Genomic DNA, 15,393 nt, shown 5'->3' with positions numbered 1-15,393 from the left:
CATGCCGTAACTCTATATTCTCCTATTCGCCTCCTGTGCACCTTTCCAACCTCCTAAACGCTCCAGGGTCCACAACGGCAGTCTCCAGAGTATTTAATTCCGGTCCCCAGGGGCACCAGAACTACACAGATCAGGTTGGAGTTGGCAAGAAAGAGCAGTAAGGAAATAGCTTTATGTTCAGCTTGTTGGTGTAATATTGTGACTATGACAGGCCAATCCTAACCTGCACTGGCACAGAGAGACTGCATGGCCTGGGCTGTATCCAGTGCAGGTTAGGAGGCAGCTACAGGTTTCCTCAGGGTAAGGGGATATTTTCCCCAGGCCATTTCCATTTGTTTCAAAAGGGACTTCTTTGGGTGGCAGTTTAGAAGAGAGGGCACTCAGACACACAGGGGGCAGTTCTGCCTGCATTCCCAAAAGGCAGAACGGAGCACAGGTTGCTAGTCTTTCCCTCTGAGAAGCCAAGGACTTTTCTCGACAGCTAACAATCGCCAAGAAGCACTAAAGGGAGGATAATGGATTAATATGCAAGCAGGTCATACTTACAGCTTCAGCAACAGTGAAGACAACACAACAGAAACGGAAGAAGCAGCCATTGCTGCAGAGCCCATCCAAGGCTGTAGGACCACACCAATGGGAAGGAAGACCCCTAGGAAAGGAACGCGCAGGAGCTCAAGGCAGAGTCCAATTTCAAATGCTCAAACACGATTGTGAACAGCAAAGGCACTAAGAAAAGTGAGGTATAAACTAGGAAACCAAGCATCTTACATTTACATATTTAGGGATTTATATCCCACCATTTATATATCAGATTTATATCTCGGATTCCAAGCCAACAGGTCCACCACTGATAAGGTTTTTCGCCCTTAGACAGCTGCAGGAGAAATGCAGGGAACAAAGACAGCCACTCTTTATAGCCTTCATAGATCTCACGAAGGCTTTCAACCTGGTCAGCAGGGACGGCCTCTTCAAGATTCTCCCTAAGACTGGATGTCCACCCAGGCTCCTTAGCATCATCTGTTCTTTCCATGAGGACATGAAGGGCACTGTAGGATCTCCTCTATGGAGAACTTGTGCAGGGAAAGCGCCCTACAGGTAGACCACAGCTGCGATACAAGGACATCTGCAAGAGGGATCTGAAGGCCTTAGGAATGGACCTCAACAGGTGGAAAACCTTGGCCTCTGAGCGTCCCGCTTGGAGGCAGGCTGCGCAGCATGGCCTTTCCCAGTTTGAAGAGGCACTTTCCCAACAGACTGAGGCAAAGAGGCAAAGAAGGAAGGCCCATAGCCAGGGAGACAGACCAGGGACAGACTGCACTTGCTCCCAGTGTGGAAGGGATTGTCACTCCCGAATCGGCCTTTTCAACCACACTAGACACTGTTCCAGAATCACCATTCAGAGCACGATACCAGAGTCTTCCGAGACTGAAAGATGCCAACGAGGATATCCCATCATTTGGCCCCCAAAAGGCCTCCCCAGGTGTTCATACACACAAAACAATGTATACATCTCAATATAAAAATAATTAAAGCCATTGAAAGTATCCTAACAATAATCAAACCCAAAACAAACAACACCAGGGAATCCTAAACCAACTCAGCAGGGTTAGTGAACATAACTGAAATGCCTGGCGGGGGGGGGGGGTAAAATGTGAGATGGTGTGGACCACCACAGTCTGTATGCCGTTCCACAGATTTTACCATTTCGTGTGGCTTACAAAAGGACTGAGAAACCTTTGCTGTTCTCAAGATTGCTTTGAGCAGCATCTTAGACCGAAGGACCAAGGCAAACAGTAGCTGTTTGTGTGCCTTTTCCAGTATGATGTGTTTTTAGTAATCACAAAATTCCACTGCCTGATGCAAGAAATTTGGCATCTACAGCCAGGACTCTTTATCTGTGGATTTGGGACCCATGGATTTGACTTTCTGTGGGTCCAGAACCTGCAGGATCAGCCTGATTTGGAGCTTCCAAAGGCAACTGGAGCTGCGCTCTGGTCGCCTCTGGAAGGTGTTCTGAGGTCTGTGGAGGCAGCAAGTGGTTTCCCCCCCCCCCCAAAAAAAAACAGAAGTAACCTTCTAAGACCTCCCAAAGATCTCAGAACACCCTCCAGAGGCAACCTAAGCACAGATCCACTTCCTCTGGAGGGTTAAAGGTGCTGATACCCGTGGATTTGTTTATCCACAAGTTTTGGCAATTGTGGGGCTTCTGGGAACAGAACCCTGATGCCATGGGTCGACTGTCCTCTCTAATCTGTCCCCCAGAAATTTGGCACCTACTCTCAAACAAATACAACAAACAAGAAAAACTGATTTTTTTGCACCTTCCTGCTGTCACCTTAAGTCACATACCAGCAGCCACAGGAACTCCCACCAGATTGTAGATGAGAGCGAAGACAAAATTGATCCGTATCCTTCTCACGGTCTTCCTTGATAAATCTATGCTTGCCACCACATCCAGCAAATCATTCTGCCAAATGAATATTTACAAGAAGAGTCACATCAGTGAATGGGCTCATTTTACACCACAGTGGAAGTTCTTATCAAGTACAACAAATGCACACTTCATACTGGGCTCACAGGCTATTAATACAACTGGTCACACCCAAGGCCCCTCCTCCACCACCCACAGAGAGAGACGGCACCAGCTTGGAAACAGCAGCCCCACTGCTGGGGGGCAGTCCTCATTTCACTTTTTGAAGTACTAAAATGCTAAATACATGCACTGCGTGTCAACTAAAAAGGATGCACCCATCTTACACATGGTCACTTTTCCCTTTACAGCACAGAAGCATGTAGGGAGTTTGATTCCTTCCAGACAGCTTCCTGAATGCATTTTATACACATGAGAAATTGCCTTCTGGAGGCCCTGCAGCTCCATCCCCTCACTCACCCTGATTAAAACCACATCGGCTGCCTCAATGGCCACATCTGTGCCGGTCCCGATGGCAATGCCCACGTTGGCCATGGCAAGAGCAGGGGAGTCGTTGATCCCATCCCCCACCATCGCAACCCGCTTCCCTTCCTCCTGCAGTTGTTTCACTTTGGCCACCTTGTGGGAGGGAAGCACCTCTGCAAACACCTTTGTGATGCCAACCTGAAACAGAGAGATGAGAACTCTGTCAGAAGACCACCAGGGCACAATAGAGGCTGCAGGAGAATGAGCAGAGATCTAGCGATGCTATACTGCAGCAAAACCCAAGAGAAATGCTGATTCTCTGTGCAGCAGGAACAACGTTCCAGTCAGTGGCATTTATGCTGCCTACTGAACTGTTAACACACACAGAGAGAATAACTGAATTCACTGCACAATTCTACTAAATTCTGGAGGCCAGAAAAGAAAAGAATTTTATTAGCCTACAGAACACAAATGCTGCTTGGAGGTGAAACAGCTACACTGTCAGTTCTCACTTGCTGCTGTGCATTCCTAAAGAATGAGTTTATTCATTTAATCTTCGGTTTTACTATCTTCAGCCCTGGAAGTTTAGAAAATTTACTGAAGCACAAGCAATGCGAGACAAACTGACACAAGAATGCCTAGCTGCTTACCTGAGAGGCGATCGACCGAGCTGTCTTGCTGTTGTCGCCAGTCATCAAAACCACTTCTAAGCCCATGGCCTTCAAGGTGCGGACTGCCAGCTCCGCTTCGGGTTTCACGGTGTCAGCAATAGCAACCAGACCACACAGTTCTCCTACACGGAGATCATGAACAGGTTTCCATTAATCCCCATTGCCATTTTCTGGAGAACACAGAAAACCAAGGACTCTCTTTTCTTCCCTTGCTTCTCTAGCCCTCTAGCTTCTCTAGCCCTCTAGTGAGACGGCAAGCACAAAATTAGTTTGTTTCAATATTCTCAACACTTTAATTGCTTCAGCTTTCAATGAAGACCACAGTAATCAAGTACCAATCTTACCATCTACTGCAACAAGCACAGCAGTGCGACCTCGACGCTCATGCTCAATCATGGTGTTATCCACATCAGCTCGGACAAGAAGGCCGTTTCTCGTCATCCACTCCCTGTTTCCAATGAGGACAGAATACTTGTGTGGATTCCAGGTTGCTGAAAGGAAAGCAGTAAAAGAAAAAAGATATTATCATTATCCAAACACAAGACATCAAATAAATGGTCCCAGAATGCCACATTCACAGGAATCTCTGTTCACTGCTAGATCAACTGTGTGTCGAGAAATTACAGGAGAGCCGCCAGAATCATCTGTCTGGTGCACAGATGTGTTTTCAATCAAGCTACATGAAATGTCTGCGTGACTTCCTCTTTGCCGACGATGCAGCTGTCACTACCCACTCTGCCAAAGATCTCTAGCAGCTCATGGATCGTTTTAGCAAGGCCTGCCAAGATTTTGGACTGATGATCAGCCTGAAGAAAACACAGGTCATGGTTCAGGATGTAGACTCACCTCCCTGCATTACAATCTCTGAGCATGAACTGGAGGTTGTCCATGACTTTGTGTACCTTGGCTCAACGATCTCTGACACTCTTTCTCTCGATACCGAACTAAACAAACGCATCGGTAAAGCAGCTACCACGTTTTCCAGACTCACAAAGAGAGTCTGGTCCAACAAGAAGCTGACGGAACATACCAAGATCCAGGTCTACAGAGCTTGCGTCCTGAGTACACTTCTGTACTGCAGCGAGTCATGGACTCTTCGCTCACAACAGGAGAGGAAACTGAACGCTTTCCACATGCGCTGCCTCTGATGCATTCTCGGCATCACCTGGCAGGACAAAGTTCCTAACAACACAGTCCTGGAACGTGCTGGAATCCCTAGCATGTATGCACTGCTGAAACAGAGACGCCTGCGTTGGCTCGGTCATGTCGTGAGAATGGATAATGGCCGGATCCCAAAGGATCTCCTCTATGGAGAACTCGTGCAAGGAAAGTGCCCTACAGGTAGACCACAGCTGCGATACAAGGACATCTGCAAGAGGGATCTGAAGGCCTTAGGAGTGGACCTCAACAGGTGGGAAACCCTGGCCTCTGAGCGGCCCGCTTGGAGGCAGGCTGTGCAGCATGGCCTTTCCCAGTTTGAAGAGACACTTGGCCAACAGTCTGAGGCAAAGAGGCAAAGAAGGAAGGCCCATAGCCAGGGAAACAGACCAGGGACAGACTGCACTTGCTCCCGGTGTGGAAGGGATTGTCACTCCCGAATCGGCCTTTTCAGCCACACTAGACGATGTTCCAAAACCACCTTTCAGAGCGCAATACCATAGTCTCTCGAGACTGAAGGTTGCCAACAACAACAACAAACATGGTACAAGCTACAACCAAGCTCGAGCCAGACTATACCACTTCAAGCTGCAGACAGGGGAGTTACAAGTCTGAATATGCCCTCAGTGTCTGAATGTACCTTTTTTAGAGGTAATGCTCTATTAGGAAAGGTGAATTTGAACAGTTGGTGCCTTAATCAAATGCTCTCACATATTTAACCCCCCTATCAGCTCTTCCTTGCATACACACACATTCACAGGCTCCAGTAAATTCTTTCCTTGTCATTACCCTAGCAATGCCCTGGCTAAGGCAGGCTTCAGGGGAGCACGGAGCATATTCCACAAGTTTGTCTCCACTTACTTGGCAGCTGCTCATCAATAATCAAGGCAGGTTGCATTGATCCCTCAAGCTCTTCATCAATTTTCACAAGGGATGCGTTCCTGACATTGTTCTCTTCAACTGACTCACTCCTGCTGTAGAGCAGAGCTTCGATGTTGGTGACTTTACAGGTAATGCCACAACCAGGGACTACCTGAAAGTCCGTACACGTGCCAAGGGTCTCTGTGTCCAATTCCTAAAGAGGAAGCAAAGAGTCCGACACTGTTGTGCCAAGTTCACAGGTTGTGCCAAGTTCAACCTGACTTTACTAAGAATTTAAAAAGCTATCCTACAGAAAAGCAACATGTCCTAATGCAAGACTGCGACTCAAAGGGAGATGATAATACACACAATTGCATTTTGGAGGCTGAAAGTACAGCACCACACAAGGCCGGGCAGCACATCAGCTTCCTAAATTAAAAGACACTTCAATAAAGTCTGTTTCTAGGCAAGAATTATCCACATAAAATGCAATTGTATAATTCACCTGTCTGGTACACATTTTGTGATTGTATGTATTGGATTTGTGAGCTACCTTTCCTCTGTACATCTCAGGGTTGCATACATGGCGCAAACTCCCCATTTCTGTCTTAACAACTTGGCGCATTTCACCATAGGGTTTTTCAGCGTAGGCCTCACTGCTTCTGGTCCAATATATACCAAGCACTACGCCTCATTCTGAAGCATGTATACCTCTCCTTCTCTGAACACCGTGACTGTTGCATTACTGCACCCATGGTGGTTAAGAGCATCGGTTATGAGCTCCAAGCTCTACAGTCAAATTCTCAGCCTTCCCCACAAGACTTTTGGGAAGTTGCTCACCTGGACTCCAAATGTGCACAGTGAAAAGAATTCTGGCACTCTCTTAGGTTTCAGATTAGCTTCTACCATGCAAAAGCATGGTGAAGGAGCTACTCTGCAGTATGTCTGAACAATTTAGACAATGGAATCCCTCACATGGTTTTATGCCCACCACAAAACAAATAGCATTATCTTTTTTTATCTAACAGATTTGCCACTCCACCTGTTTGCAGTATTTTGTTATAGCCGCTCCCAGAGGGTGCTCACTGCTACTCTCTGCGGTTCCCAACAGCGCCAAAATCTTGTTGCGGGACATCCGGTTACTCTCCACGAGCATCTTCACCTGCATGACCACTGGAGCCCCGTGGGTGATGGTCCCTGTCTTATCAAACACCACAACTTTAACCTGCAAACGCACACACACACACACCCCTCTTGTTACTCAGGAGCTCAAACAAAAGGTGAGGCTGATGTTTTTAAACAGATCATGACAGATTTTCCCCTTTCGGCCCAATCAGGAAGGAAATCGGATTTCTCACCTTGTGCGCCATCTCTAGTGGTTCTCCTCCTTTGATCAAGATGCCGTTTTGCGCTCCCACGCCAGTCCCCACCATGACGGCTGTTGGTGTGGCTAAGCCCAACGAACACGGACAGGCAATGCAGAGCACGGTGATGGAGGCTTGGAAAGCAAAGCGGATGATCACTTCAGCTCTGGAAATGCTCTTGTTGTATCCCTGTTGGTACAAAAAGAAAAGGAGCAGGAATAATTTATCATACGAACAGATTCTTGGGCACGAGTGCTGTGCGTTAGGCGTCTGATGGTCTGAATCTCACCTCTGCCACGAACTCCACCCACCCGCTATACGGACATGATGATGATAACAATACTTGCCCTTGCAGAACTGTTGGACAGATTGCATCAGGGCAATATTGCAAGGACATCGTTAACCGACATCTCTGCTTGCCTGAGGCAGAGGTGCTGAGCTAACAAAATCAACCTGCCAGCCCCGGCTCAACTCTGCAGCCCCACTCCTTCCTCTCCAGGGCCCTGTTTTGAAAGCCAAGGGTCTCCATTCCTAGAGGACCCTGAGAGGGAAGAAGGAGCATGGAACAGCCCTGCAGAACCAAGCCCTGTTTAGTAAGCAACGGGGGGATGACGATTGGCTGGCAGGCAGAAAGATTTCATTAAGCACAAGTTCTGATAATCAGCATATCTGGTTAACCAGCAGCCTCTGCTTCCCATGGATGCCAATTAACAAAGCTTTTAACTGTTCACGCGAAGCACTTTGAACCTTCCAGAGGCGGTATAGAAAGCACTAAGTCTCCATATTCTTATATCAAACATTTCATAAAAACAGAAACTTACAAGGAAATACTTTTCCACGATGTCAAAATTGACAAATCCAATCACGATCCAGGCAAAAAGCGTAACTGCAGAGACGCCAACAATGAAAGGAACGAAGTAGCCACTCAGTTTGTCTGCAAATTGCTGAATTGGAGCCTGAGAGAGGGGGAAACACACAAGCAATCAGTTTCACCAGCCTGTTGGGCTTTGGCAGGTGACACACAGACTTGCAGTCAACTTGGAATAACTGATGTTTTTCTACCACTGCCAAACTTGCACTGGTGCTTTTTTTCTGCAGTCACATCAACATATGAAGCTGTCCTATGCAGAGTCAGGCCATTGGTCCATCCTAGCCCTCTACTGTGACTGGCAGGGGCTCCCCAGGGATGCTCACATCTCACTCATTTGGTTGGCTGGCAACCTTCAGTCTCGAAAGACTATGGTATAAGCCTACAGCACCCGGTATTCCCAGGCAGTCTCCCATCCAAGTACTAACCAGGCCTGATGCTGCTTAGCTTCCGAGATCAGATGAGATTGGGGATCTGCAGGTAACAGCTGCTGCTGTCACTCATTTAGGTGGCCATGTTTATGGTGTTTTCTTGGAACAACACTTGAAGATATTCAGTCCAAGCTTTTTTGTTACGGCATTCCAAATGCCAGGAGTGAAGTACAGGAGAGACAGAATGTTAAGAATTGCTAGTAATCTCCATCCCTAAGCTCAGTCCTGCACAGAATTTCAGTATGCACTAATGCCACTGGGATGCGTATAGCATGAATGCTGAATCACAGCCAAACACTGGATGAAACCCTTTGCTTCCGCCCTACTATTATTTCTCGAAAATACCTTGGAGGTCTGTGCTTCTTCCACAAGCTTGACAATCTGGGAGAGGGTTGTGTCATTCCCCACATGGGTTGCGGAGATCAGCAGCGAACCATTCTGATTGATGGAACCTGCAATGACGGTGCTGCCAGGTTTTTTAGTCACAGGCATTGCTTCTCCTGCACGAGCAGAAAGTCAAGAAAACATCAGGGGACAATGCTTGCAACACTTCCTCATCCCTACTGACCATACATCGAGTGCCACAAACTGGTTCCCAGAAAGAGACATAAAGCAACAGAGCTTGCCTGTGATGAGTGATTCGTCCACCATAGAATGACCTTCAAGAACACGACCGTCCACTGGAAACTTCCCTCCTGGGACCACTTTGATAACATCGCCTCGCTGAACCAGCTCCACATCAACTTGCTCCTCGCTGAGAAGTGGACATAAAAATACCATCAAGCCAGCGATGTGAATGTGAAGCAAGACTTCAGGCTGAAGATCCTGGGCCATCATCCTCCTGTTCCCCAAAGTCCTCCTCCAAATCCATCTCTTCCATGGAATCTTTGGCCTAGTTGCTTATTTTATGGGCTTGAATTACAGGGGAACACAGAAGCGGCCCAGTCCCTCCCCCCACAACTGTTTTTAAAAAGGTACTAGGAATAGAACAAGTTTCATTAAGGATTCCTCTACCTTTCCTCCCATAATTCACACACTGCTTAGCCCCAGTTAAAACAACACGTAACAACATGTGCCTGAATCTGGGCACATTCACAGTCTGGGCACATTCTCATCCTTCCCTCCCTTTGTCCCCCATTCCATATCTATCATTTAACTGTAAACTCTTCAGGAGAGACACTTGCTTAGGTCCAGTCTGTAGGATGTCATGGACCACGTGGCACTATTTTTACACAAGCTAAACCACTATACACAGAAGTGTATTTACAGTGTTTTAAATTTTTAATAAAAAACCATACTAGAAAAAACACAGTACCTCAAGAGGGTGTTGTCTGGGCCTAAGCTTACAATCGTTGCTTCTGTTGCCTGCAGTGAAATTAGTTTCGCAAGGGCTTCTGATGTTTTACCCTACAAAACATGGAGTTGTGCTTTTAGCATTCAAAGTAGCACCAAAAGGGTACTGCAGGCTGCAGAGCCACCTGCAACACAAGCTAGCCTTTCAAACAAATGCTGATCACAACCTAGCCAAGGGAGACCCTTGGTTCAGTTAGCCAGACCCTTAAAACCTGTTTTTAAGTTTAGAATCAATTACGATTCTACATACAGTTTTCCCTCTCATTTGATGTGAGATGAAGACAGACACTGAAGCATGGGGGAAAGTGTGCTTTCAGTGGCATCAGTGAACATCTGAACTATTTCCATCCAACGTAAAACAGAATAGCTGACTTTACTCTTGGATTTCTGCTAAGAGCATCTTGCAGATTATCAGTAACTCATCAGAAAGTGCTTTAGCCATTTCTATCTCCCTACGTCAAATCTGAGCAGCTGTTTTTCAGTTCACCTTGGCAACATGCTCCAGCCATCGCCCCAACGCTATGAACACAAAGAGCATGGGCGGCGTGTCAAAGAAGGTCACGGGATTGACCTTGGCCCTCTCAACCATTGCAACCAGGAGGATAACAAAGGAGTAGACAAAAGCAATGGTGGTTGCCAAAACGATCAGCACGTCCATGTTGGCAGTCTTGTGCTTCAGCGCTTTGTATGCTTGGATGTAGAAATACCAGCCTCCAAACAACTGCAAGGAAAGCAACAGTTATGACTCAAATCTCAACACAGATACTCAGGCACTCACATTTTCAGTTCTGTATTTTTAATTGTGGTTGAACTAGGTGCTACATGAAATTGGCTCACGATCCACTTAGTGGGTCCTGACCCACAGTTGGAGAAATGCTGTAGTAATAAATTGTTGGTCCCTCTTCCTCTACCCAGCGGAGGAACAGACAATTCATTACTACAGACAGCAACCTTAGAAATAGAGCTGCAGAACCTGGAAGAGTCTCCCGGTAGTGACATCATAGTGGCAAAGACCATAAAGAAAACCATAGAGGACAGTGTGTTGCGAGCAAAGGAAGATTGAAAATCGCTGCCTTAAAGGCTCCCAGTGGCCTAACCAAGTTCAGCTGCCCGTATAGTGCAAATGGAAGTTTTGGCACAGGTCCTTAAGCAGAGCACTGATCCACAGGCACAACGTTTAAATGTTATCATGCTAATATTCAGCACGTATCTACTTGCCTGCACAGGAACACAGAGAAGAAAGGAGAGCAAATTCATGATGGACAACCCAGGGAGGATCTGGCGCTCCAGAAACATGGAGGAGTGATAGGCTTCCATTTCTTCTTCAGTCATGTTTTTCCCCTTGTGCATGGCCGACATGTGGCTGTCCATCACCATCATGTAAATCATTAGCCCCATTACAGGGATGCAGAAAATGAGGCTGATCAGGAAGGACCGCCTCCATCTAAGGCAACAGTAAAAGAACAGGGGAGGGGCGCACACACAGACACAAAATAATCACAGTGAGTGAAATTATGCAAAGCTGGATAGAACGTCTTGACTAATCAGCCAAAACCTCACACTTATCACACTTTGTGTGCAGAACAAACCCAAGTACTGTATTTTTAACAGAGAAGTTGAATTATGCCACTTATTTATATCCTCCCTTTCAGTCCGAGGCCCCTCAAACTGGCTTACATACTATTGCCATCACTTTTCTGGCTATGGCTGCTACTGGATCTTAAAGCTGTAGCAGCCTCCACATCCACAGCTCCCAGGAACAACAGACAGTAGATGTTAGTTGCAAGGTGTGTGGCTTCACCTTCACTGGATCACAAAACACGTATAAGCCCAAATGAGAGAAGGAACAGAAAATACGTACTGTCTTATTTCCTGTTTGTGATCTAAGTGGCTGGCAGATCTATCCTTCTTCACCAATTCAGTATTAAACCCTAAATTCTGGAAACAGGTACAAACTTGTGTTAATATAAGAATGCCACACACATATCCTGCCACGAAAACTGCTGATATATACACACCCCAGGTCTGGTCAGAAAAAATACTTCAAACATTTAGTAATTTGCATAGCCCTTTGGTAAGATAGCCAAAGACTTAGATTTACTTTTTAGCACAATCTTTTGAACTAGGATATTTACTTAATTCCTATCTATACCACCTTTCACTACATAGTCCTAAGGTGGCTAACAAGCATCTAAAAACATAAAATCAAATTCAACCGTTTAAAACAGAAACACCACACTCCAGCAGCAGCAGATACAAAGCCAAAAGCTTGGCAGAACAAGTGTGTCTTAAGCACTTGTTCAAAGGCAGAGAGAGAAAGGGCCTCCCAAATTTCCTGAGGCAGGAAGTTCCACATCTGGGGGTCTACCACAGAGAAGGCTCTGTCCTGCACGTGTAGAGCCTCACTCAATGAAGGCACACAGAACAGAGCTTCTCCCAAAGATCTTAAAGGTAGATTCAAAAGACAGAATAAAGTCTTTAAAATTTTGAGTGCCTAAACATACAGAATTTGACAGTCACTCTCAACTGCTGCAACATTACGCTGAGCTACAATGGTGACAACTTGGTCTCCACAGGCCTCCATCTCCTCCACAGACCTCTTGTGGCACCTGATAATGTGGCACCACCTAGGCCGCAAACATGCCAGATTACTGGAAGTCTACTGTATTTAGATCTGGGTGCCTTTGGCAATGCTTCAGGTTTGTATTAAACTTCTGCCCTATTCAGTGTTTGATCACCATGTTTGTATGATTCTTCTAGTAAGATAGTAAGTTGGTAGCAGGAGCCTGTTTGCTGCAACTCCTCTAAAAGGTGAAGGACCCTCAAGTTTTCCCCCTATGAGGGGAGCAAGAGAACCAGTGCATGCCACCCTGGGCTTCCTAGACCAAGGGAAGGATGAAAATGTAACAAATCAAGTTTTGACTACACACTTCATGTCGCCTCCCCCCTTTTTGCTTTGTTAATCATTCAATAATAATTCACAAACCAATATATTCAAAGGAGAAGATGCACCTCTATAATCCGTATGACATCTCGAGGACCAACGACCTCGGGGTCATACTTGATGTGCGCTTTGTTGGTCGCAAGAGCCACAGAGCTGTACAGAACCCCTTTTGTCTTCATAAGGGTGGACTCTATTTTGTGAACACAGGAGGCACACGTCATTCCTCTCACCTGTTAAGGGCAGCAACACATTTATTGTTTGCAAAACATGGTTTCTCAACGAATAATTCTGTACACAATACTAACAAACTGAGACAAGAGAAAACTGGTAAAAGGAAGGCAGCTGATTGTTGCGATAATAAGAACTATTATAGCTGCTTTACAGTATTCATTCTGCAATTGCTTGTGTTTTAATTTGTGAGCTCCCCGCAGCTACGGCTGTAGAATGACAGGAACTGTAGAATGGCTGGAACCTTCGACTATCACATGCATCAAGAAATCAGACCACATGGGCAACAGAGAGCAGTGTTGAGCAATTCAGCTATGAACCAGACACACATACTAAATTCATAATGATTTAATGCTGCCTTTAAAAATTGTGCATGTTTACCATAGAAATGCATGAAGCAGAACAAGCGTATTTTCCACACATAAGGAATTAGATTTGATAATCTGGCAAGCAGCAGCATGTTGGCAACCTTCAGTCTCGAAAGACTCTGGTATCGCGCTCTGAAAGGTGGTTCTGGAACAGCGTCTAGTGTGGCTGAAAAGGCCAATTCGGGAGTGACAAACCCTTCCACAACGGGAGCAAGTGTAGTGTGTCCCTGGCCTGTCTCCCTGGCTATGGGCCTTCCTTCTTTGCCTCAGACTGTTGGCCAAGTGTCTCTTCAAACTGGGAAAGGCCATGCTGCACAGCCTGCCTCCAAGCGGGCCGCTCAGAGGCCAGGGTTTCCCACTTGTTGAGGTCCACTCCTAAGGCCTTCAGATCCCTCTTGCAGATGTCCTTGATCTGGGAAGCTAAGCAGGGTCAGGCCTGGTTAGTACTTGGATGGGAGACCGCCTGGGAATACTGGGTGCTGTAGGCTTATACCATAGTCTTTCAAGACTGAAGGTTGCCAACCATTTGATAATCTAGTGACTGGCTGAATGGGGGGGGGGGATTAAATGAAATTTCTGCTCATGTTAAGGTCATTAGTGTCATTGCCAGTCATTTCTAAACTCTCTCTTAACAGAAAAGATAAGGGCCAAAACTCTGCATATTTGTGCACTTGACCTTCTTCCCCAATATTTCAACCTCTCTCATTCTGTCTGTCAGCAGCTGTACTTCCTGCCCAGGCAGGAGTGCAAGGTCAGCCACCTCACCCTGCTCTGGGTGGGACACACAGCCACATCCTCTTGAGCAAGCGAAAGTTGCAGCAGGCACTGCAGGGAAAAGCACACGGGGGAAGGAAAAGAAACCTATGTGTTTGAAAGAGGAATGTGGGGCTCCCACCAGGTTGGGCAGTCATCCAAAAGACCCCAATGAACTTGGAATCTAAATGACTAAAAAAATAGAATCTGATCTTTTTAGTACCTTATGCATGCTTTCATATAGTGCGCTATGAAAACCAAAATGAGATTACACTTCTGGTCAAGTGGAATGGAAAACCCCACCCTGAACTATGGAAGCATGGGAGGAAGAATTACCCCTGCTAATTGGGTAAGAGGCACTTTTTCAAGTGGGTGCTCCTTTTTTTAGCAGGGGGAGAGTAACTGGCCCACCTCACCCCAGCACTGTCTGTTCTAGTGGCTGTCTGCTGGTATTCATTTGCATCTTTTTAGATTGTGAGCCCTTTTGGGACAGGGAGTCATTAGTTATTTGATTTTTCTCTGTAAACCGCTTTGTGAACTTTTAAGAAGTTGAAAAGCGGTATATAAATACTGTTAATAATAATAATAAGAGTGCTCAATCTAAATTCACTCAGTGCTTTGAGAGTTAGACTAAATGGACTCCTGCAACATTACCAACCAGGCAGCACTTATCTTCACTAACTGTATCTGTAAAAAAGACTCATTGGAAGGGTTCACCTAGACAACAGATAGCTGCATTCAGCTGGTGTTGAACTGTTATTAAAAGGATCTGCTTACAACGAGTTCCAGGGTGCCATCCCCTTCGCCGCAGTTCTCCAGGACTGTCGCTCCAAATCCCAGCTCTCGAATCAGTTCTGCTACCGCTACCGGCTGAATGACAGAAGGGTTATACCTCACCTCTGCTTTCCCAGCCATGAGGGCCACCAGGACAGAGTATATTCCTAGAAACGCAAAGGCAAGCATTGTCACATTTGGTGAAGAAATGAGGAGCAGCTTAAATAAATCACATTTTCCTCTTTGGATCAAACAAGAACACGGGGAAATCTTTTTCTGTGGGTTTCCTCCTGCGATGACCCAAAACCAGGCTCCCTGTGCAAAACTCTACCACTAACAGTAATGCTATCAATCAGGGGATTCAGGTGGAGACTGGTGACTGCTCCCTGAAACGTTGATTGCAAGGCTGCTCTGGGAGCTATACTGTTTGCACATGTTCATGAGCGCTGAGCAAGAGTGGCAAGAATCTGGAACATGCTCCCCTTCCAACTGCCCTGATACACTTCAATCTTTAGGAGAACTGCAGGGGCATGCACTAGAGAGCACCAGGCCACAAAACAAGTGCTCAAGACATTATGTCTGAAAACCACTGGGAAAGAGAAGGGCAAAGAACCCACTGCTTCACTTCCCTCCACATCCCCTTCATCCTTGCCCCAGGGGACAAATTCAGCCAGACTTTTAAGTCTTGCAGTTCGAACACTCAAATGGCCCATCTGTGTAGTGA

At 46.3% G+C, this 15,393-nt stretch overlaps 1 protein-coding gene across 3 annotated transcripts in view; it reads right to left on the bottom strand.

Annotated features, from left to right (window-relative positions):
• ATP7A (ATPase copper transporting alpha) overlaps positions 1-15,393 on the bottom strand; it is a 48,617-nt gene that overhangs the window by 6,019 nt on the left and 27,205 nt on the right. For 2 of the 3 annotated variants that reach the window (XM_066640279.1, XM_066640278.1), the window contains 17 exons: positions 14,673-14,836; positions 12,615-12,776; positions 11,464-11,540; positions 10,821-11,046; positions 10,090-10,323; positions 9,565-9,656; positions 8,876-9,003; positions 8,595-8,749; positions 7,772-7,906; positions 6,945-7,139; positions 6,629-6,811; positions 5,587-5,800; positions 3,912-4,058; positions 3,547-3,689; positions 2,891-3,094; positions 2,350-2,467; positions 547-649 (listed from right to left, as the gene is read on the bottom strand). In XM_066640279.1, coding sequence (XP_066496376.1) covers positions 547-649; positions 2,350-2,467; positions 2,891-3,094; positions 3,547-3,689; positions 3,912-4,058; positions 5,587-5,800; positions 6,629-6,811; positions 6,945-7,139; positions 7,772-7,906; positions 8,595-8,749; positions 8,876-9,003; positions 9,565-9,656; positions 10,090-10,323; positions 10,821-11,046; positions 11,464-11,540; positions 12,615-12,776; positions 14,673-14,836 — 2,680 coding nt within the window. The remainder of the gene's footprint in view (positions 1-546; positions 650-2,349; positions 2,468-2,890; positions 3,095-3,546; positions 3,690-3,911; positions 4,059-5,586; positions 5,801-6,628; positions 6,812-6,944; positions 7,140-7,771; positions 7,907-8,594; positions 8,750-8,875; positions 9,004-9,564; positions 9,657-10,089; positions 10,324-10,820; positions 11,047-11,463; positions 11,541-12,614; positions 12,777-14,672; positions 14,837-15,393) is intronic. The other variant, XM_066640280.1, reaches the window with a different exon arrangement.

The sequence above is a fragment of the Tiliqua scincoides genome, chromosome 12 (genome assembly GCF_035046505.1).
Source record: "Tiliqua scincoides isolate rTilSci1 chromosome 12, rTilSci1.hap2, whole genome shotgun sequence".
In the NCBI taxonomy this organism is placed as follows: domain Eukaryota; kingdom Metazoa; phylum Chordata; class Lepidosauria; order Squamata; family Scincidae; genus Tiliqua; species Tiliqua scincoides.
The sequence above is the reverse complement of the archived record's forward strand: the minus strand, read 5'-3'. Positions and strand labels throughout refer to the sequence as shown.